The 24,686-nt window shown below is 42.5% G+C and overlaps 1 protein-coding gene across 2 annotated transcripts in view; it reads right to left on the minus strand.

Moving 5' to 3' along the window:
• Positions 1–24,686, minus strand: part of PHACTR4 (phosphatase and actin regulator 4) — a 404,839-nt gene that overhangs the window by 317,853 nt on the left and 62,300 nt on the right. For both annotated transcript variants that reach the window (XM_053707046.1, XM_053707045.1), the window contains exon 2: positions 16,311–16,383. In XM_053707046.1, the coding sequence (XP_053563021.1) occupies positions 16,311–16,383 (73 nt within the window). The remainder of the gene's footprint in view (positions 1–16,310; positions 16,384–24,686) is intronic.

A 24,686-nucleotide genomic window follows, 5' to 3' on the forward strand; every position in this document is an offset into this window, starting at 1 on the left:
CTGTCGCGCTTGCCTCTTAACTCGGGCATATTGTATAATACTTCTTTCATAACATTAGCCATATCATGTAAAGTGATTTGTAAGGGCCTTGATGTACTTGGCGCCTCAATCTCACGCACCTCCCGAGCGGGAGACGAAGGTACTGACACGTGAGGAGAGTTAGACGGCATAACTTCCCCCTCGTTGTCTGGTGATAATTTCTTTATCGGTACAGATTAACTTTTATTCAAAGTAATATCAATACAATTGGTACACATTTCTATTGGGCTCCACATCGGCTTTTGAACATAATGAACAAGCAGATTGATCTGTATCAGACATGTTTAAACAGACTAGCAATGAAGCTAGCAAGCTTGGAAATTACTTTCAATAAGTTTACAAGCAATATAAAAAACGCTGCAGCGCTTTTAAAAACACAGTTGAATAACAAAGAACTAATTCAGTTATAGTCAACAATTCTTTGAATGTATTAATTAGCAGAGGATTGCACCCATTAGCAAAAGGATGATTAACCCCTCAATACCCAAAAACGGATATCAAATTAAGATTTAATGCTTTTATCACAGTCAAACACACTGTCACAGGTCTGCTGTGACTGATTACCTCCCTCAAAAACGAATTTTGAAGACCCCTGAGCTCTGTAGAGACGTCCTGGATCAAGGAGGAAGAAGCAGGAAGACTGTGCTAGAATTTTAACTGCGCAACAAGGCGCTAAAAAAGGCCCCTCCCACTCATATTACAACAGTGGGAGACCTGATATAACGGTTTCTATGCAGAAAAATACGTTAGCCATGCGGAAAAAAATCATGCCCAAAAGGATTTATCACCAAAGTACCTCACAAAACGAATAACATGCCAGTAAACGTTTTAAAAACAAACTTTTTTAATGTCATGCAAAGTTATCACTAAGCCTGCTACCAGTCGCTTCCACTGCAGATAAGGCTTAAGCATTATTTCAGTATTAACAGTATTTTCTCAGTCAAATTCTAGTCCCTAGAAAATAACTCGACTGCGCATACATTTATCAGCCTGATACCAGTCGCTACTACTGCATTTAAGGCTGTACTTACATCATACGGGTAACAGCAGTGTTTTCTTAGTCAATTCCATTCCCAGAAAATATTGTACTGCACATACCTCATTTGCGGGGGACCCCGCATGCTATTCCCATTTTCTGAAGTTACCCCACTCCTCAGAATGTCGAGAACAGCCAGTGGATCTTAGTTACGCCTGCTAAGATCATAGAAAACGCAGGCAGATTATTCTTCCAAATACTGCCTGAGATAGAAAAAACAGAATTTATGTTTACCTGATAAATTACTTTCTCCAACGGTGTGTCCGGTCCACGGCGTCATCCTTACTTGTGGGATATTCTCTTCCCCAACAGGAAATGGCAAAGAGCCCAGCAAAGCTGGTCACATGATCCCTCCTAGGCTCCGCCTTCCCCAGTCATTCGACCGACGTAAAGGAGGAATATTTGCATACGAGAAACCATATGATACCGTGGTGACTGTAGTTAAAGAAAATAAATTATCAGACCTGATTAAAAAAACCAGGGCGGGCCGTGGACCGGACACACCGTTGGAGAAAGTAATTTATCAGGTAAACATAAATTCTGTTTTCTCCAACATAGGTGTGTCCGGTCCACGGCGTCATCCTTACTTGTGGGAACCAATACCAAAGCTTTAGGACACGGATGAAGGGAGGGAGCAAATCAGGTCACCTAGATGGAAGGCACCACGGCTTGCAAAACCTTTCTCCCAAAAATAGCCTCAGAAGAAGCAAAAGTATCAAACTTGTAAAATTTAGTAAAAGTGTGCAGTGAAGACCAAGTCGCTGCCTTACATATCTGGTCAACAGAAGCCTCGTTCTTGAAGGCCCATGTGGAAGCCACAGCCCTAGTGGAATGAGCTGTGATTCTTTCAGGAGGCTGCCGTCCGGCAGTCTCGTAAGCCAATCTGATGATGCTTTTAATCCAAAAAGAGAGAGAGGTAGAAGTTGCTTTTTGACCTCTCCTTTTACCAGAATAAACAACAAACAAGGAAGATGTTTGTCTAAAATCCTTTGTAGCATCTAAATAGAACTTTAGAGCACGAACAACATCCAAATTGTGCAACAAACGTTCCTTCTTTGAAACTGGATTCGGACACAAAGAAGGCACGACTATCTCCTGGTTAATGTTTTTGTTAGAAACAACTTTCGGAAGAAAACCAGGTTTAGTACGTAAAACTACCTTATCTGCATGGAACACCAGATAAGGAGGAGAACACTGCAGAGCAGATAATTCTGAAACTCTTCTAGCAGAAGAAATTGCAACCAAAAACAAAACTTTCCAAGATAATAACTTAATATCAACGGAATGTAAGGGTTCAAACGGAACCCCCTGAAGAACTGAAAGAACTAAATTGAGACTCCAAGGAGGAGTCAAAGGTTTGTAAACAGGCTTGATTCTAACCAGAGCCTGAACAAAGGCTTGAACATCTGGCACAGCTGCCAGCTTTTTGTGAAGTAACACAGACAAGGCAGAAATCTGTCCCTTCAAGGAACTTGCAGATAATCCTTTTTCCAAACCTTCTTGAAGAAAGGATAGAATCTTAGGAATTTTTACCTTGTCCCAAGGGAATCCTTTAGATTCACACCAACAGATATATTTTTTCCATATTTTGTGGTAAATTCTTCTAGTTACAGGCTTTCTGGCCTGAACAAGAGTATCAATGACAGAATCTGAGAACCCTCGCTTTGATAAGATCAAGCGTTCAATCTCCAAGCAGTCAGTTGGAGTGAGACCAGATTCGGATGTTCGAACGGACCTTGAATAAGAAGGTCTCGTCTCAAAGGTAGCTTCCATGGTGGAGCCGATGACATATTCACCAGGTCTGCATACCAAGTCCTGCGTGGCCACGCAGGAGCTATCAAGATCACCGATGCCCTCTCCTGATTGATCCTGGCTACCAGCCTGGGGATGAGAGGAAACGGCGGGAATACATAAGCTAGTTTGAAGGTCCAAGGTGCTACTAGTGCATCTACTAGAGTCGCCTTGGGATCCCTGGATCTGGACCCGTAGCAAGGAACCTTGAAGTTCTGACGAGAGGCCATCAGATCCATGTCTGGAATGCCCCACAATTGAGTAATTTGGGCAAAGATTTCCGGATGGAGTTCCCACTCCCCCGGATGAAAAGTCTGACGACTCAGAAAATCCGCTTCCCAATTTTCCACTCCTGGGATGTGGATTTCAGACAAGTGGCAGGAGTGAGTCTCCGCCCATTGAATGATTTTGGTCACTTCTTCCATCGCCAGGGAACTCCTTGTTCCCCCCTGATGGTTGATGTACGCAACAGTCATGTTGTCTGATTGAAACCGTATGAACTTGGCCTTTGCTAGCTGAGGCCAAGCCTTGAGAGCATTGAATATCGCTCTCAGTTCCAGAATATTTATCGGGAGAAGAGATTCTTCCCGAGACCAAAGACCCTGAGCTTTCGGTCGTGACAATGACCCACTCTGGTCTGCGGAAGCTCATCCCCTGTGACAGGTTGTCCAGGGACAGCCACCAACGGAGTGAATCTCTGGTCCTCTGATCTACTTGTATCGTCGGAGACAAGTCTGTATAGTCCCCATTCCACTGACTGAGCATGCACAGTTGTAATGGTCTTAGATGAATTCGCGCAAAAGGAACTATGTCCATTGCCGCTACCATCAAACCTATTACTTCCATGCACTGCGCTATGGAAGGAAGAGGAACAGAATGAAGTATTTGACAAGAGTTTAGAAGTTTTGATTTTCTGGCCTCTGTCAGAAAAAACAGAATTTATGTTTACCTGATAAATTTCTTTCTCCAACGGTGTGTCCGGTCCACGGCGTCATCCTTACTTGTGGGATATTCTCTTCCCCAACAGGAAATGGCAAAGAGCCCAGCAAAGCTGGTCACATGATCCCTCCTAGGCTCCGCCTACCCCAGTCATTCGACCGACGTTAAGGAGGAATATTTGCATAGGAGAAACCATATGGTACCGTGGTGACTGTAGTTAAAGAAAATAAAATATCAGACCTGATTAAAAAAACCAGGGCGGGCCGTGGACCGGACACACCGTTGGAGAAAGAAATTTATCAGGTAAACATAAATTCTGTTTTCTCCAACATAGGTGTGTCCGGTCCACGGCGTCATCCTTACTTGTGGGAACCAATACCAAAGCTTTAGGACACGGATGAAGGGAGGGAGCAAATCAGGTCACCTAAATGGAAGGCACCACGGCTTGCAAAACCTTTCTCCCAAAAATAGCCTCAGAAGAAGCAAAAGTATCAAACTTGTAAAATTTGGTAAAAGTGTGCAGTGAAGACCAAGTCGCTGCCCTACATATCTGATCAACAGAAGCCTCGTTCTTGAAGGCCCATGTGGAAGCCACAGCCCTAGTGGAATGAGCTGTGATTCTTTCGGGAGGCTGCCGTCCGGCAGTCTCGTAAGCCAATCTGATGATGCTTTTAATCCAAAAAGAGAGAGAGGTAGAAGTTGCTTTTTGACCTCTCCTTTTACCTGAATAAACAACAAACAAGGAAGATGTTTGTCTAAAATCCTTTGTAGCATCTAAATAGAATTTTAGAGCGCGAACAACATCCAAATTGTGCAACAAACGTTCCTTCTTTGAAACTGGTTTTGGACACAGAGAAGGTACGATAATCTCCTGGTTAATGTTTTTGTTAGAAACAACCTTTGGAAGAAAACCAGGTTTAGTACGTAAAACCACCTTATCTGCATGGAACACCAGATAAGGAGGAGAACACTGCAGAGCAGATAATTCTGAGACTCTTCTAGCAGAAGAAATCGCAACTAAAAACAAAACTTTCCAAGATAATAACTTAATATCAACGGAATGTAAGGGTTCAAACGGAACCCCCTGAAGAACTGAAAGAACTAAATTGAGACTCCAAGGAGGAGTCAAAGGTTTGTAAACAGGCTTGATTCTAACCAGAGCCTGAACAAAGGCTTGAACATCTGGCACAGCAGCCAGCTTTTTGTGAAGTAATACCGACAAGGCAGAAATCTGTCCCTTCAGGGAACTTGCAGATAATCCTTTTTCCAATCCTTCTTGAAGGAAGGATAGAATCCTAGGAATCTTAACCTTGTCCCAAGGGAATCCTTTAGATTCACACCAACAGATATATTTTTTCCAAATTTTATGGTAAATCTTTCTAGTCACAGGCTTTCTGGCCTGAACAAGAGTATCGATAACAGAATCTGAGAATCCTCGCTTCGATAAAATCAAGCGTTCAATCTCCAAGCAGTCAGCTGGAGTGAAACCAGATTCGGATGTTCGAACGGACCCTGAACAAGAAGGTCTCGTCTCAAAGGTAGCTTCCAAGGTGGAGCCGATGACATATTCACCAGATCTGCATACCAAGTCCTGCGTGGCCACGCAGGAGCTATCAAGATCACCGACGCCCTCTCCTGCTTGATCCTGGCTATCAGCCTGGGGATGAGAGGAAATGGCGGGAACACATAAGCTAGTTTGAAGGTCCAAGGTGCTACTAGTGCATCCACTAGAGCCGCCTTGGGATCCCTGGATCTGGCCCCGTAGCAAGGAACTTTGAAGTTCTGACGAGAGGCCATCAGATCCATGTCTGGAATGCCCCACAGGTGAGTGACTTGGGCAAAGATTTCCGGATGGAGTTCCCACTCCCCCGGATGCAATGTCTGCCGACTCAGAAAATCCGCTTCCCAATTTTCCACTCCTGGGATGTGGATAGCAGACAGGTGGCAGGAGTGAGACTCCGCCCAAAGAATAATTTTGGTTACTTCTTCCATCGCTAGGGAACTCCTTGTTCCCCCCTGATGGTTGATGTACGCAACAGTCGTCATGTTGTCTGATTGAAACCGTATGAACCTGGTCCTCGCAAGCTGGGGCCAGGCCTGGAGAGCATTGAATATCGCTCTCAGTTCCAGAATATTTATCGGTAGAAGAGATTCTTCCCGAGACCAAAGACCCTGAGCTTTCAGGGATCCCCAGACCGCGCCCCAGCCTATCAGACTGGCGTCGGTCGTGACAATGACCCACTCTGGTCTGTGGAACATCATCCCTTGAGACAGATTGTCCAGGGACAGCCACCAACGGAGTGAGTCTCTGGTTCTCTGATTTACTTGTATCTTCGGAGACAAGTCTGTATAGTCCCCATTCCACTGACTGAGCATGCACAGTTGTAATGGTCTTAGATGAATGCGCGCAAAAGGAACTATGTCCATCGCCGCCACCATCAACCCGATCACTTCCATGCACTGAGCTATGGAAGGAAGAGGGACGGAATGAAGAATCCGACAAGAGTCCAGAAGCTTTGTTTTTCTGGCCTCTGTTAGAAAGATCCTCATTTCTAAGGAGTCTATAATTGTTCCCAAGAAGGGAACCCTTGTTGACGGGGATAGAGAACTCTTTTCCACGTTCACTTTCCAGCCGTGAGATCTGAGAAAGGCCAGGACAATGTCCGTGTGAGCCTTTGCTTGAGGAAGGGACGACGCTTGAATCAGAATGTCGTCCAGGTAAGGTACTACTGCAATGCCCCTTGGTCTTAGCACCGCTAGAAGGGACCCTAGTACCTTTGTGAAAATCCTTGGAGCAGTGGCTAATCCGAAAGGAAGCGCCACGAACTGGTAATGTTTGTCCAGGAATGCAAACCTTAGGAACCGATGATGTTCCTTGTGGATAGGAATATGTAGATACGCATCCTTTAAATCCACCGTGGTCATGAATTGACCTTCCTGGATGGAAGGAAGGATAGTTCGAATGGTTTCCATCTTGAACGATGGGACCTTGAGAAATTTGTTTAAGATCTTGAGATCTAGGATTGGTCTGAACGTTCCCTCTTTTTTGGGAACTATGAACAGATTGGAGTAGAACCCCATCCCTTGTTCTCTTAATGGAACAGGATGAATCACTCCCATTTTTAACAGGTCTTCTACACAATGTAAGAACGCCTGTCTTTTTATGTGGTCTGAAGACAACTGCGACCTGTGGAACCTCCCCCTTGGGGGAAGTCCCTTGAATTCCAGAAGATAACCCTGGGAGACTATTTCTAGCGCCCAAGGATCCAGAACATCTCTTGCCCAAGCCTGAGCGAAGAGAGAGAGTCTGCCCCCCACCAGATCCGGTCCCGGATCGGGGGCCAATATTTCATGCTGTCTTGGTAGCAGTGGCAGGTTTCTTGGCCTGCTTTCCCTTGTTCCAGCCTTGCATTGGTCTCCAAGCTGGCTTGGCCTGAGAAGTATTACCCTCTTGCTTAGAGGACGTAGCACCTTGGGCTGGTCCGTTTTTACGAAAGGGACGAAAATTAGGTCTATTTTTTGCCTTGAAGGGCCGATCCTGAGGAAGGGCGTGGCCCTTACCCCCAGTGATATCAGAGATAATCTCTTTCAAGTCAGGACCAAACAGCGTTTTCCCCTTGAAAGGAATGTTTAGTAGCTTGTTCTTGGAAGACGCATCCGCCGACCAAGATTTCAACCAAAGCGCTCTGCGCGCCACAATAGCAAACCCAGAGTTCTTAGCCGCTAACTTAGCCAATTGCAAAGAGGCGTCTAGAGTGAAAGAATTAGCCAATTTGAGAGCATTGATTCTGTCCATAATCTCCTCATAAGGAGGAGAGTCACTATCGAGCACCTTAAGCAGTTCATCAAACCAGAAATATGCGGCAGTAGTGACAGGGACAATGCATGAAATGGGTTGTAGAAGGTAACCCTGCTGAACAAACATCTTTTTAAGCAAACCTTCTAATTTTTTATCCATAGGATCTTTGAAAGCACAACTATCCTCTATGGGAATAGTGGTGCGTTTGTTTAAAGTAGAAACCGCTCCCTCGACCTTGGGGACTGACTGCCATAAGTCCTTTCTGGGGTCGACCATAGGAAACAATTTTTTAAATATGGGGGGAGGGACGAAAGGAATACCGGGCCTTTCCCATTCTTTATTAACAATGTCCGCCACCCGCTTGGGTATAGGAAAAGCTTCTGGGAGCCCCGGCACCTCTAGGAACTTGTCCATTTTACATAGTTTCTCTGGGATGACTAAATTTTCACAATCATCCAGAGTGGATAATACCTCCTTAAGCAAAATGCGGAGATGTTCCAATTTAAATTTAAATGTAATCACATCAGATTCAGCCTGCTGAGAAATGTTCCCTAAATCAGTAATTTCTCCCTCAGACAAAACCTCCCTGGCCCCCTCAGATTGGGTTAGGGGCCCTTCAGAGATATTAATATCAGCGTCGTCATGCTCTTCAGTAACTAAAACAGAGCAGCCACGCTTACGCTGACAAGGGTTAATTTTGGCTAAAATGTTTTTGACAGAATTATCCATTACAGCCGTTAATTGTTGCATAGTAAGGAGTATTGGCGCGCTAGATGTACTAGGGGCCTCCTGAGTGGGCAAGACTCGTGTAGACGAAGGAGGGAATGATGCAGTACCATGCTTACTCCCCTCACTTGAGGAATCATCTTGGGCATCATTGTCATTATCACATAAATCACATTTATTTAAATGAATAGGAATTCTGGCTTCCCCACATTCAGAACACAGTCTATCTGGTAGTTCAGACATGTTAAACAGGCATAAACTTGATCAGAAAGTACAAAAAACGTTTTAAAATAAAACCGTTACTGTCACTTTAAATTTTAAACTGAACACACTTTATTACTGCAATTGCGAAAAAACATGAAGGAATTGTTCAAAATTCACCAAATTTTCACCACAGCGTCTTAAAGCCTTGAAAATATTGCACACCAATTTTGGAAGCTTTAAACCTTAAAATAACGGAACCGGAGCCGTTTTAAGCTTTAAACCCCTTTACAGTCCCTGGTATCTGCTTTGCTGAGACCCAACCAAACCCAAAGGGGAATACGATACCAAATGACGCCTTCAGAAGTCTTTTATAAGTATCAGAGCTCCTCTCACATGCGACTGCATGCCATGCCTCTCAAAAACAAGTGCGCAACACCGGCGCGAAAATGAGACTCTGCCTATGCTTTGGGAAAGCCCCTAAAGAATAAGGTGTCTAAAACAGTGCCTGCCGATATTATTATATCAAAATACCCAGATAAAATGATTCCTCAAGGCTAAATATGTGTTAATAATCAATCGATTTAGCCCAGAAAAAGTCTACAGTTTAAATAAGCCCTTGTGAAGCCCTTATTTACAATCGTAATAAACATGGCTTACCGGATCCCATAGGGAAAATGACAGCTTCCAGCATTACATCGTCTTGTTAGAATGTGTCATACCTCAAGCAGCAAGGGACTGCAAACTGTTCCCCCAACTGAAGTTAATTGCTCTCAACAGTCCTGTGTGGAACAGCCATGGATTTTAGTTACGGTTGCTAAAATCATTTTCCTCATACAAACAGAATTCTTCATCTCTTTTCTGTTTCTGAGTAAATAGTACGTACCAGCACTATTTGAAAATAACAAACTCTTGATTGAATAATGAAAAACTACAGTTAAACACTAAAAAACTCTAAGCCATCTCCGTGGAGATGTTGCCTGTACAACGGCAAAGAGAATGACTGGGGTAGGCGGAGCCTAGGAGGGATCATGTGACCAGCTTTGCTGGGCTCTTTGCCATTTCCTGTTGGGGAAGAGAATATCCCACAAGTAAGGATGACGCCGTGGACCGGACACACCTATGTTGGAGAAATCCTCATTTCTAAGGAGTCTATTATTGTTCCCAAGAAGGGAACCCTTGTTGACGGAGATAGAGAACTTTTTTCTACGTTCACTTTCCACCCGTGAGATCTGAGAAAGGCCAGGACAATGTCCGTGTGAGCCTTTGCTTGAGGAAGGGACGACGCTTGAATCAGAATGTCGTCCAAGTAAGGTACTACTGCAATGCCCCTTGGTCTTAGCACCGCTAGAAGGGACCCTAGTACCTTTGTGAAAATTCTTGGAGCAGTGGCTAATCCGAACGGAAGTGCCACAAACTGGTAATGCTTGTCCAGGAATGCGAACCTTAGGAACCGATGATGTTCCTTGTGGATAGGAATATGTAGATACGCATCCTTTAAATCCACCGTGGTCATGAATTGACCTTCCTGGATGGAAGGAAGAATTGTTCGAATGGTTTCCATTTTGAACGATGGAACCTTGAGAAACTTGTTTAGGATCTTGAGATCTAAGATTGGTCTGAATGTTCCCTCTTTTTTGGGAACTACGAACAGATTGGAGTAGAACCCCATCCCTTGTTCTCCTAATGGAACAGGATGAATCACTCCCATTTTTAACAGGTCTTCTACACAATGTAAGAATGCCTGTTTTTTTATGTGGTCTGAAGACAATTGAGACCTGTGGAACCTCCCCCTTGGGGGAGGCCCCTTGAATTCCAGAAGATAAGCTTGGGAGACTATTTCTAGTGCCCAAGGATCCAGAACATCTCTTGCCCAAGCCTGAGCGAAGAGAGAGAGTCTGCCCCCCACCAGATCCGGTCCCGGATCGGGGGCCAACATCTCATGCTGTCTTGGTAGTAGTGGCAGGTTTCTTGGCCTGCTTTCCTTTGTTCCAGCCTTGCATTGGTCTCCAGGCTGGCTTGGCTTGAGAAGTATTACCCTCTTGCTTAGAGGACGTAGCACTTGGGGCTGGTCCGTTTCTGCGAAAGGGACGAAAATTAGGTTTATTTTTGGCCTTGAAAGACCTATCCTGAGGAAGGGCGTGGCCCTTGCCCCCAGTGATATCAGAGATAATCTCTTTCAAGTCAGGGCCAAACAGCGTTTTCCCCTTGAAAGGAATGTTAAGCAATTTGTTCTTGGAAGACGCATCCGCTGACCAAGATTTTAGCCAAAGCGCTCTGCGCGCCACAATAGCAAAACCAGAATTTTTCGCCGCTAACCTAGCCAATTGCAAAGTGGCGTCTAGGGTGAAAGAATTAGCCAATTTGAGAGCATGAATTCTGTCCATAATCTCCTCATAAGAAGAAGAATTATTATTGAGCGCCTTTTCTAGTTCATCGAACCAGAAACACGCTGCTGTAGTGACAGGAACAATGCATGAAATTGGTTGTAGAAGGTAACCTTGCTGAACAAACATCTTTTTAAGCAAACCTTCTAATTTTTTATCCATAGGATCTTTGAAAGCACAACTATCTTCTATAGGTATAGTGGTGCGTTTGTTTAGAGTAGAAACCGCCCCCTCGACCTTGGGGACTGTCTGCCATAAGTCCTTTCTGGGGTCGACCATAGGAAACCATTTTTTAAATATGGGGGGAGGGACGAAAGGTATACCGGGCCTTTCCCATTCTTTATTTACAATGTCCGCCACCCGCTTGGGTATAGGAAAAGCTTCGGGGGGCCCCGGGACCTCTAGGAACTTGTCCATTTTACATAGTTTCTCTGGAATGACCAAATTCTCACAATCATCCAGAGTAGATAACACCTCCTTAAGCAGAGCGCGGAGATGTTCCAATTTAAATTTAAATGTAATCACATCAGGTTCAGCATGTTGAGAAATTTTCCCTGAATCTGAAATTTCTCCCTCAGACAAAACCTCCCTGGCCCCCTCAGACTGGTGTAGGGGCACTTCAGAACCAATATCATCAGCGTCCTCATGCTCTTCAGTATTTTCTAAAACAGAGCAGTCGCGCTTTCGCTGATAAGTGGGCATTTTGGCTAAAATGTTTTTGATAGAATTATCCATTACAGCCGTTAATTGTTGCATAGTAAGGAGTATTGGCGCACTAGATGTACTAGGGGCCTCCTGTGTGGGCAAGACTGGTGTAGACGAAGGAGGGGATGATGCAGTACCATGCTTACTCCCCTCACTTGAGGAATCATCTTGGGCATCATTTTCTCTAAATTTTGTGTCACATAAATCACATCTATTTAAATGAGAAGGAACCTTGGCTTCCCCACATTCAGAACACAGTCTATCTGGTAGTTCAGACATGTTAAACAGGCATAAACTTGATAACAAAGTACAAAAAACGTTTTAAAATAAACCGTTACTGTCACTTTAAATTTTAAACTGAACACACTTTATTACTGCAATTGTGAAAAAGTATGAAGGAATTGTTCAAAATTCACTAAAATTTCACCACAGTGTCTTAAAGCCTTAAAAGTATTGCACACCAAATTTGGAAGCTTTAACCCTTAAAATAACGGAACCGGAGCCGTTTTTATATTTAACCCCTTTACAGTCCCTGGTATCTGCTTTGCTGAGACCCAACCAAGCCCAAAGGGGAATACGATACCAAATGACGCCTTCAGAAAGTCTTTTCTATGTATCAGAGCTCCTCACACATGCATCTGCATGTCATGCTTCCCAAAAACAAGTGCGCAATAGAGGCGCGAAAATGAGACTCTGCCTATGATTAGGGAAAGCCCCTAGAGAATAAGGTGTCCAATACAGTGCCTGCCGGTTATTTTACATAATTCCCAAGATTAAAATAATTCCTCAAGGCTATGGAGTATAAAATATGCTTATATATAAATCGATTTAGCCCAGAAAATGTCTACAGTCTTAAAAGCCCTTGTGAAGCCCTTTTTTTCTTTCTGTAATAAAAATGGCTTACCGGATCCCATAGGGAAAATGACAGCTTCCAGCATTACATCGTCTTGTTAGAATGTGTCATACCTCAAGCAGCAAAAGTCTGCTCACTGTTCCCCCAACTGAAGTTAATTCCTCTCAACAGTCCTGTGTGGAAACAGCCATCGATTTTAGTAACGGTTGCTAAAATCATTTTCCTCTTACAAACAGAAATCTTCATCTCTTTTCTGTTTCAGAGTAAATAGTACATACCAGCACTATTTTAAAATAACAAACTCTTGATTGAATAATAAAAACTACAGTTAAACACTAAAAAACTCTAAGCCATCTCCGTGGAGATGTTGCCTGTACAACAGGCAAAGAGAATGACTGGGGAAGGCGGAGCCTAGGAGGGATCATGTGACCAGCTTTGCTGGGCTCTTTGCCATTTCCTGTTGGGGAAGAGAATATCCCACAAGTAAGGATGACGCCGTGGACCGGACACACCTATGTTGGAGAAACAGCACACTCCGGTGCCATTTAAAATAACAAACTTTTGATTGAAGAATAATTAAGTAAAAACTCCAACTCCTCTCGCGACCTCCTTCTTTGTTGAGGGTTGCAAGAGAATGACTGGATATGACATGTGAGGGGAGGAGCTATATAGAAGCTCTGCTTGGGTGATCCTCTTGCAACTTCCTGTTGGGAAGGAGAATATATCCCATAAGTAATGGATGACCCGTGGACTGAACACACTTAACAAGAGAAAGTTCCCTCTTTTTTGGGAACCACAAACCGGTTGGAGTTCAGGTTCCTGACTTGGAACAGGAACCATCACTCCCAAGAGGGAGAGGTCCTGTACACATTTCAAGAACGCCTCTTTTGATCTGGTCTACAGATAATCTTGAGAGGTTGAACTTGCCCCTGGGAGGAAAAAGTCTTAAACTCTAACTTGTACCACCGGGAAACTATGTCCAATGCCCACGGGTCTAGAACATCTCGTTCCCAAGCTTGTGCTAACTGAGAGGGTCTGCCCCCCACCAGATCCGATCCCGGATGGGAGCCAACCCCTTCATGCTGACTTGGATTACGCTGCTGGCTTCTTGGATTGCTTCCCCTTATTCCAAGACTGACCAGGCTTCCAGGAAGACTTGGATTGTTCCTGCTTGGTAGAGACAGGGGAAGACTTACCTCTGAAGATACGAAAGGAACGAAAATTAGTCTGACGTCCCTTCAATTTCTTCTTTTTGTCTTGAGGCAGAAAGGATCCTTTACCACATGTGATATCAGAAATAATCTCTGCCAATGCTGGCCCGAACAAGGTCTTTTCCTTGTAGGGTATAGCCAAAAGCTTAGGATTTAGAAGAAATGTCTGCAGACCAAGATTTAAGCCATAGTGCCCTACACACTAAAATTGCAAAGCCAGATATTTTGGCTCCCAACTTAATGACTTGCAAAGGAGCATCAGTTAATAAAGGAGTTGGCTACCTTGAGAGCCTTAATCCTATCCTGAATTTCCTCCAATGGAGTTTCAGCTTGCAAGAACTCAGACAAAGCATCAAACCAATAAGCTGCAGCACTGGTTACTGTAGCAATGCACACCGCTGGTTGCCATTGTAACCCCTGATGAATATACATCTTCTTTAAAAAGGCCTCCAGCTTTTTATCCATAGGATCCTTGAAAGACCAACTATCCTCAATAGGAATAGTAGTTCTCTTAGCCAAAGTGGAAATCACCCCTTCCACCTTTGGAACCATCTGCCACAACTCCTTGATAGAGTCGGCTAACGGGAACATTTTCCTAAAAGCAGGGGAGGGAGAAAAAGGGTATTCCTGGTCTTTTCCCATTCCCAGGTAATCTCCATGGCACGGTCTGTCACTGGAAACACCTCCCCAGGTGAGAAGACGTCAAAGTATCTATTTAACTTACTAGACTTTTTAGGGTTAACAACGATAGGCATATGAGAGTCGTCCAAAGTAGCTAAAAAATCCTTTAACAAAACACAGAGGTGCTCAAGTTGTATCTGAAGGAAACCATTTCAGCATCAGAAGAAGGAATTACACTATCCGAATCGGAGGTTTCACCCTCAGAGGCTACCAAAGTATCTTCCTCCTCCGATCGATGCGACAGAGGAGCCTGTCAGCCTGAACAGTATCTGATACCTTATCTGATTCTATAATCACCACTCTCACCACCTTATGAAAGAAAATACATTAAGTTGTTTGGAATTCTAGTACACTATAAAACGAAAACTAAAAATAGAGTTAAAATGGCAAGACAATTATAATCTAAATGTATTTTTAAAGTACGCAATAACTAATATTTTGTCAAATAAATGTGTCACTTTTCACTTTAAAAGTGTCAGCATTTCCAAGATCCTTTGCTAGTAAATATGAATGTGCACAGGATGACTTCACCAGTGATCTCTGTTTTGTGACATGTGTGAGCACTGTCGTCTTGAAGCAGATTTAGAAAATAAAGCAAGAGTAAATCATAAAACATGTATTTATAGTGTCCTAGAAATGCCAAGTTTTACCACCTATAACTTTGGGGGTCTAAGTACTTGACACCCCTAAACAAAGTGCTTACATCAGAAGCCAGTTTAGCACACTGCACCAGGTTGGATAAAAATAAAAAAAGTAAGAGGATTTATTTATTTTTAGCAAAAAAAATTTTTATTTAAATAAAAAAATTTTTTTAATTAAAATCTTTATTTTATTTAAAATCAGTTTTTAAAAATAAAATTTTTGAGAAAAAAAAAATATATCTAGTTATTCATCCTAATTTTATGTAGTATGAGGCCTTATATTAATGGCTGTAATGTTTAGTTTTTTGATACATTAATTCTATTAATCCATTCACAATGCCATGCTCTTCCACATGTTTGTGTAAGATTATATTGGGCAATTTCTTTCCATCTAGAAGATATTATCACCCATTCATGGTTTTGTAGCTCTCAAAAGTGAATTTGTGCCTGTAGAAAAACCATGCGTCTTCTTCACAGCAATAATGTTATAAAGTAACAATAAAAAGCTGAGAAATAGACCTTAAAGGGGCATAACACCTAAACTTTTTCTTTTACGATTCAGATACAGCATATGATTTTAAACAACTTTTAGATGTATTTCTGTTATCAAATTTGCTTCATTCTCTTGATATGCTTTGCTGATGGAGCAGAAATGCACTGGGTGCTAGCCGAACACAATGGGTGAGCCAATGACAAGAGGCATATATATGCAGCCACCAATCAGCAGCTAGCTTCCAGTAGTGCAGTGCTGCTCAGGAACTTACCTAGGTATGCTTTTCTACAAAGGATACAAAACAAAGCAAATTTGATCATAAAAGTACATTGGAAAGCCGTTTACAATTGCATGTTCAATCTAAATCATGAAAATTTAAATGACTTTGTCCCTCAAATCCCATTTATACCCTGCAATTCTATGAACACAGAATAAACCCCTTACTAAGTTTCAAGACGCTCAATGAATAGAAGATTGTTTGGAATGGAAAAGATCTGCACAAGGACCTAGGTGAGAGGAGGGAGAGGCAAGCAGTAACAAAATGTGAAACCTATGTTTTTGTTTCAGTTAAATAATAATAATAATAATAATAATAATAATAATAATAATAATAATAATAAATGGTTAATATGGTAATTATTTCTCCCCTTCTAACAACGTAAAGCTGAAAAGTTGATCAAATATGAATGATTAAACAAACTTATTCTAAAAATGAAACCTTTATGTAGAGAAGATTGATTTAAATTGAGTCTTACCGACTAGTGCTTTAAATCAAATACACCCTGTATTGCACACTAGTAGGACTTACCACTCCTGTCCTCCATTGCAGGGGCAGGGGGAAGAGAGGGGGCAGGCTCCCTGTTATCAGATTCTTCAAGGTCCTAAAAAAGAAAAAAAAAAAAAAGACAGTTGTTATAAAATGTTGCAATGCAAGCTCAGTACCAAATTGAAGGTAATGCTACTAAACCTCAATTCTTATTTATCCTTGATGCACCCGTGACAAAAAAAAAAAATGAAAGAAATTATGATGTGATGAAATCACAAGTGTAATTGGTCTGTAAGCAGCAACCATTAAGCTACTTTTTGTTTTACATTTGCATGATTTAAAATAAATAAATAAAAAAAACACATCATCAATGCGGATTTCACATGCACTACTGTGATATTGGTTTGCTTGATTTAAGCATAATCTTTATTGATATTTTCTAGTCAGCCATGTTGGCAATGGTCTTGAAAGCCTCTTGCAATCAACCGCTCCAGCGATTCCCCGGCCGTCGGAAGCCTCTTCATACGTCAGAAATGACTAATCCGGCTTCCTCCAATCACGGCTCTCCCCCCAGGGGAATCATGGCCTGAGGCAACGCTGTGATTGGAGGAAGCCGGATTCATCGTTTTGGACCCGCGAAGAGGGCTTGCGACGGGCGGAGGAAGCGCTGCAGTGGCTGTCAGGATTTAAAGGTAAGTTTTTGAAGAAAACAAGTGAAATATCAATTCTGATGCATTAAAGTGCCCTTGTTTTTAATAGGATTATTAAAAACCGGGCACTAATTAATTGAAATTGACCTTCACTTTAAGGGTTGTTTTGTTTTAAAACCCCTCTAGGAAACTAGAGGAAATTTCCTATACCGAATCTAAACTGTGTGAATAGTTTTATAAACTTTCAGAACCTTCAGAAAAAAGATAAAAAAAGGGATAGGAGGCTGGGTAATAACCTTTATTTTTAAAATAAATACATAAATAAAAATAAATATAAATAATGGACGGTAACGAGTAGATAAGAGTATGTAAAGTTTAGTTGCTTTGCTATGCATGCTTTTTGGCTTGGGTATATAAACCAGATGAATAATTAACGGTTTACACAATCCTTTACAAAATCTAGAGCTGAACTGAGTGTGACAATCAGTACACTTATTCCATGATAATTATTCTGCTGCTGAAATGTCATCTATTCTAATAAATACATTTTAGGATGGATGAAATGAGCCGTTTTAGAGATACTGCCCTACTACAAGATAAAGACAGCAACTATGAAATAAAGATGACTAAGGATTAGGTAGCATGAGAAATACCAGTGGAATACTTGATCAAAGACTATATAGGGGACACAGTATTAAAGGGACAGTCAACACCAGAATTTTTGTTGTTTAAAAAGATAGATAATCCCTTTATTACCCATTCCCCAGTTTTGCATAACCAACACTGTTATAGAAATACAGTTTTTACCTCTGTGATTACTTTGCATCTAAGCCTCTGCAAACTGCCCCCTTATTTCAGTAATTTTGACAGACTTGTATTTTAGCCAATCAGTGCTCACTCCAGAGTACCTTCACGTGCATGAGCTCAATGTTATCTATATGAAACACATGAACTAATGCCCTCTAGTGGTCAAAATGCATTCAGATTAGAGGCAGTCTTCAAGCTCTAAGAAATTAGCATATGAACCTCCTAGGTTTAGCTTTCAACTAAAAATACCAAGATAAAGCAAAATTGGTGATAAAAGTAAATTGGAAAGTTGCTTAAAATTACATTCCCTATTTAAATCATAAAAGTTTTTTGGGACTTGACTGTCCCTTTAACTTCTAGCAAACTTCAAATGGAAGACTCAAGAGTCTTGGGATGAAAACAAGGGAGTCCAGGTGCCCAAAAATATTTATTCCAAAAGTTAAAAGAATATAAAGAAACTCCAACAGAAGAGCAATGAAAACATAATTTATGCTTACCTGATAAATTTATTTCTCTTGTAGTGTATCCAGTCCACGGATCATCCATTACTTGTGGAATATTCTCCTTCCCAACAGGAAGTTGCAAGAGGATCACCCACAGCAGAGCTGCTATATATCTGTCATATCCAGTCATTCAACCGAAAACAAACAGAGAAAGGAGAAACCATAGGGTGCAGTGGTGACTGCAGTTTAATTAAAATTTAGACCTGCCTTAAAAGGACAGGGCGGGCCGTGGGCTGGATACACTACAAGAGAAATAAATTTATCAGGTAAGCATAAATGATGTTTTCTCTTGTTAAGTGTATCCAGTCCACGGATCATCCATTACTTGTGGGATACCAATACCAAAGCTAAAGTACACGGATGATGGGAGGGACAAGGCAGGATTAAGCGGAAGGAACCACTGCCTGAAGAACCATTCTCCCAAACACAGCCTCCGAAGAAGCAAAAGTATCAAATTTGTAAAATTTTGAAAAAGTGTGAAGCGAAGACCAAGTCGCAGCCTTGCAAATCTGTTCAACAGAGGCCTCATTTTTGAAGGCCCAGGTGGAAGCCACAGCTCTAGTAGAATGAGCTGTAATCCTTTCAGGGGGCTGCTGTCCAGCAGTCTCATAGGCTAGGCGTATTACGCTCCGAAGCCAAAAGGAAAGAGAGGTTGCCGAAGCTTTTTGACCTCTCCTCTGTCCAGAGTAAACGACAAACAGGGAAGATGTTTGACGAAAATCCTTAGTAGCTTGTAAGTAAAACTTCAAGGCACGGACTACGTCCAGATTATGTAAAAGACGTTCCTTCTTTGAAGAAGGATTAGGGCACAACGATGGAACAACAATCTCTTGATTGATATTCTTGTTAGAAACCACCTTAGGTAAAAACCCAGGTTTGGTACGCAGAACTACCTTATCTGCATGAAAAATCAGATAAGGAGAATCACATTGTAAGGCAGATGGCTCAGAGACTCTCCGAGCTGAAGAAATAGTCATCAAAAACAGAACTTTCCAAGATAAAAGTTTAATATCAATAGAATGAAGGGGTTCAAACGGAACTCCTTGAAGAACCTTAAGAACCAAGTTTAAGCTCCACGGGGGAGCAACAGGTTTAAACACAGGCTTAATTCTAACCAAAGCCTGGCAAAATGCCTGGACGTCTGGAACCTCTGCCAGACGCTTGTGCAAAAAAATAGACAGAGCAGAAATCTGTCCCTTTAAGGAACTAGCTGATAATCCTTTGTCCAAGCCCTCTTGGAGAAAAGACAATATTCTAGGAATCCTAACCTTACTCCATGAGTAATTCTTGGATTCACACCAATAAAGATATTTACTCCATACCTTGTGGTAGATTTTCCTGGTAACAGGCTTTCGTGCCTGTATTAAAGTATCAATGACTGACTCGGAGAAGCCACGCTTTGATAGAATCAAGCGTTCAATCTCCATGCAGTCAGTCTCAGAGAAATTAGACTTGGATGATTGAAAGGACCTTGTATCAGAAGGTCCTGTCTTAGAGGCAGAGTCCATGGTGGAAAGGATGACATGTCCACTAGGTCTGCATACCAAGTCCTGCATGGCCACGCAGGTGCTATCAGAATCACCGATGCTCTCTCCTGTTTGATTTTGGCAATCAGTCGAGGGAGCAGAGGAAACTGTGGAAACACATAAGCCAGGTTGAAGAACCAAGGCGCTGCTAGAGCATCTATCAGCGTCGCTTCTGGGTCCCTGGACCTGGATCCGTAACAAGGAAGCTTGGCGTTCTGGCGAGACGCCATGAGATCCAATTCTGGTTTGCCCCAACGGAGAACCATTTGAGCAAACACCTCCGGAAGGAGTTCCCACTCCCCCGGATGAAAAGTCTGACGACTTTGAAAATCCGCCTCCCAGTTCTCCACGCCTGGGATATGGATTGCTGACAGGTGGCAAGAGTGGTACTCTGCCCAGCGAATTATTTTTGAGACTTCTAACATCGCTAGGGAACTCCTGGTTCCCCCTTGATGGTTGATGTAAGCCACAGTCGTGATGTTGTCCTACTGAAATCTGATGAACCTCAGTGTTGCTGAGGCCAAGTCAGAAGAGCATTGAATATCGCTCTTAACTCCAGAATATTTATTGGAAGGAGTTTCTCCTCCTGACTCCACGATCCCTGTGCCTTCAGGGAATTCCAGACTGCACCCCAACCTAGAAGGCTGGCATCTGTTACAATTGTCCAATCTGGCCTGCGAAAGGTCATACCCTTGGACAAGTGTACCCGAGACAACCACCAGAGAAGAGAATCTCTGGTCTCTTGATCCAGATTTAGCAGAGGGGACAAATCTGTGTAATCCCCATTCCACTGACTCAGCATGCATAATTGCAGCGGTCTGAGATGAAGGCGCGCAAATGGCACTATGTCCATTGCCGCTACCATTAAGCCGATTACCTCCATACACTGAGCTACCGAAGGGCGCGGAATGGAGTGAAGAACACAGCAAGCATTTAGAAGTTTTGATAACCTGGACTCCGTCAGGTAAATTTTCATTTCTACAGAATCTATAAGAGTCCCTAAGAAGGAGACTCTTGTGAGTGGGGATAGAGAACTCTTTTCCTCGTTCACTTTCCACCCGTGCGACCCCAGGAATGCCAGAACTATCTCTGTATGAGACTTGGCAACTTGAAAGCTTGACGCCTGTATCAGGATGTCGTCTAGATACGGAGCCACCGCTATGCCTCGCGATCTTAGAACCGCCAGAAGTGAGCCCAGAACCTTTGTAAAGATTCTCGGGGCTGTAGCCAACCCGAAGGGAAGAGCTACAAACTGGTAATGCCTGTCTAGAAAGGCTAACCTTAGAAACCAATGATGATCTTTGTGAATCGGTATGTGAAGGTAGGCATCCTTTAAGTCCACTGTGGTCATGTACTGACCTTCTTGGATCATGGGTAGGATGGTCCGAATAGTTTCCATTTTGAACGATGGAACTCTGAGGAATTTGTTTAAGATCTTTAGATCCAAAATTGGTCTGAAGGTTCCCTCTTTTTTGGGAACCACAAACAGATATGAATAAAAACCCTGTCCTTGTTCCGTCCGCGGAACTGGATGGATCACTCCCATAACTAGGAGGTCTTGCACACAGCGTATAAATGCCTCTTTCTTTATCTGATTTGCAGATAGCCTTGAAAGATGAAATCTCCCCTGTGGAGGGGAAGCTTTGAAGTCCAGAAGATATCCCTGAGATATGATCTCCAACGCCCAGGGATCCTGAACATCTCTTGCCCTTGCCTGGGCGAAGAGAGAAAGTCTGCCCCCTACTAGATCCGTTGCCGAATAGGGGGCCGTTCCTTCATGCTGTCTTAGAGGCAGCAGCAGGCTTTCTGGCCTGCTTGCCTTTGTTCCAGGACTGGTTAGGTTTCCAGGCCTGCTTAGATTGAGCAAAAGTTCCCTCTTGTTTTGAAGCGGAGGAAGTTGATGCTGCACCTGCCTTGAAATTTCGAAAGGCACGAAAATTAGACTGTTTGGCCTTTGCTTTGGCCCTGTCCTGAGGAAGGGTGTGACCCTTACCTCCAGTAATGTCAGCAATAATTTCCTTCAAACCAGGCCCGAATAAGGTCTGCCCCTTGAAAGGAATGTTGAGTAATTTAGACTTTGAAGTCACGTCAGCTGACCAGGATTTAAGCCATAGCGCCCTACGCGCTTGGATGGCGAATCCGGAATTCTTAGCCGTTAGTTTAGTCAAATGAACAATGGCATCAGAAACAAATGAGTTAGCTAGCTTAAGTGTTCTAAGCTTGTCAATAATTTCAGTCAATGGAGCTGTATGGATGGCCTCTTCCAGGGCCTCAAACCAGAAAGCCGCCGCGGCCGTGACAGGCGCAATGCATGCAAGGGGCTGTAAAATAAAACCTTGTTGAATAAACATTTTCTTAAGGTAACCCTCCAATTTTTTATCCATTGGATCTGAAAAAGCACAACTGTCCTCAACCGGGATAGTAGTACGCTTTGCTAAAGTAGAAACTGCTCCCTCCACCTTAGGGACCGTCTGCCATAAGTCCCGTGTAGTGGCGTCTATTGGAAACATTTTTCTAAATATAGGAGGTGGGGAAAAAGGCACACCCGGTCTATCCCACTCCTTGCTAATAATTTCTGTAAGCCTTTTAGGTATAGGAAAAACATCAATACACACCGGTACCGCATAGTATTTATCCAGCCTACACAATCTCTCTGGTACTGCAACTGTGTTACAGTCATTCAGAGCAGCTAATACCTCCCCAAGCAACACACGGAGGAGGTTCTCAAGCTTAAATTTAAAATTAGAAATCTCTGAATCAGGTTTCCCCGAATCAGAGATGTCACCCACAGACTGAAGCTCTCCGTCCTCATGATCTGCATATTGTGACACAGTATCAGACATGGCCCTTACAGCATCTGCGCGCTCTGTATTTCTCCTAACCCCAGAGCAATCGCGCTTGCCTCTTAATTCAGGCAACCTGGATAATACCTCGGACAGGGTATTATTCATGATTGCAGCCATGTCCTGCAAGGTAATCGCTATGGGCGTCCCTGATGTAATTGGCGCCATATTAGCGTGCGTCCCCTGAGCGGGAGGCAAAGGGTCTGACACGTGGGGAGAGTTAGTCGGCATAACTTCCCCCTCGTCAGAATCTTCTGGTGATATTTCTTTTATAGATAAAGACTGATCTTTACTGTTTAAGGTGAAATCAATACATTTAGTACACATTCTCCTATGGGGCTCCACCATGGCTTTCAAACATAATGAACAAGTAGTTTCCTCATGTTTAAACAGACTAGCAATGAGACTAACAAGCTTGGAAAACACTTTAAACAAGTTTACAAGCAATATAAAAAAACGTTACTGCACAAATTTTGTCAAAATTTGAAATAACAGTGAAAAAAGGCAGTTACACTAACGAAATTTTTACAGTGTATGTAACAAGTTAGCAGAGCATTGCACCCACTTGCAAATGGATGATTAACCCCTTAATACCCAAAACGGAATAATAAAAGACAAAAACGTTTTTTCAAACAGTCACAACAACTGCGACAGCTATACTGTGGCTTTTTACCTCCCTCAAAAAAGACTTTGAAGCCTATTTGAGCCCTTCAGAGAAGTCCTGGATCTTGCAGGAAGAAGCTGGATGTCTGTGTCTGTAGTTTTTGCAGTGCAAAAAAAAACGCTAAAATAGGCCCCTCCCACTCATATTACAACAGTGGAAAGCCTAAGGGAACTGTTTCTAGGCAAAATTCAAGCCAGCCATGTGGAAAAAAAAACTAGGCCCCAATAAGTTATCATCAAATACATATAAAAACGATTAAACATGCCAGCAAACGTTTTATATTACATTTTTATAAGAGTATGTATCTCTATTAATAAGCCTGATACCAGTCGCTATCACTGCATTTAAGGCTTTACTTACATTAGTTCGGTATCAGCAGCATTTTCTAGCAAATTCCATCCCTAGAAAAATATTAACTGCACATACCTTATTGCAGGAAAACCTGCACGCCATTCCCTCTCTGAAGTTACCTCACTCCTCAGAATATGTGAGAACAGCCATGGATCTTAGTTACTTCTGATAAGATCATAGAAAACGCAGGCAGATTCTTCTTCTAAATACTGCCTGAGATAAACAGTACACTCCGGCACCATTTAAAAATAACAAACTTTTGATTGAAGAATAAACTAAGTATAAAACACTGCACTCCTCTTACGACCTCCATCTTGGTTGAGGCTTGCAAGAGAATGAATGGGTATGACAGTTAGGGGAGGAGCTATATAGCAGCTCTGCTGTGGGTGATCCTATTGCAACTTCCTGTTGGGAAGGAGAATATCCCACAAGTAATGGATGATCCGTGGACTGGATACACTTAACAAGAGAAATACATATTTGCACTCAAGAAAGACGAGCTTGTTGTTGAAACACATTGAGAAATATTTCAATTTTGAGCTTCTTTGTATACTACGTTTAAACTTTTGGGATAAATTATTTTGGCTTTTTGGTGCTTGGACTCCTGGTTTCATCTTGAGCTGCATTGGAAGCCGCTTTAAGCCCTATTTGTTGAGCGATCCACAAAGTTTGCTAGAAGTTCTTCCTGTATCCCCTATCTAGACATGCGCCACCAAAAAGGAAAATGTATGTGTTGGAAATCTTGGGTAGGCAGCGGTTATTAAAAAGGGGATTATTCTGTTTGACATATTTTACTAACAACATTTTACAGAATTTAACATATTGGGAAATATATTAACACTTTAGGTACAATGAAAGTTCACTGGACAAGTTTTGTATACAAGGATGCCTATACAAAAAGAACATTGTCTAAGTTAATGACACCATATAACATCGGGGTGAGTAAAAACTGATATAAAAACAGAATTTATGCTTACCTGATAAATTACTTTCTCCAACGGTGTGTCCGGTCCACGGCGTCATCCTTACTTGTGGGAATATCTCTTCCCCAACAGGAAATGGCAGAGAGTCCCA

Source organism: Bombina bombina, chromosome 3 (genome assembly GCF_027579735.1).
Source record: "Bombina bombina isolate aBomBom1 chromosome 3, aBomBom1.pri, whole genome shotgun sequence".
Classification (NCBI taxonomy): Eukaryota; Metazoa; Chordata; class Amphibia; order Anura; family Bombinatoridae; genus Bombina; species Bombina bombina.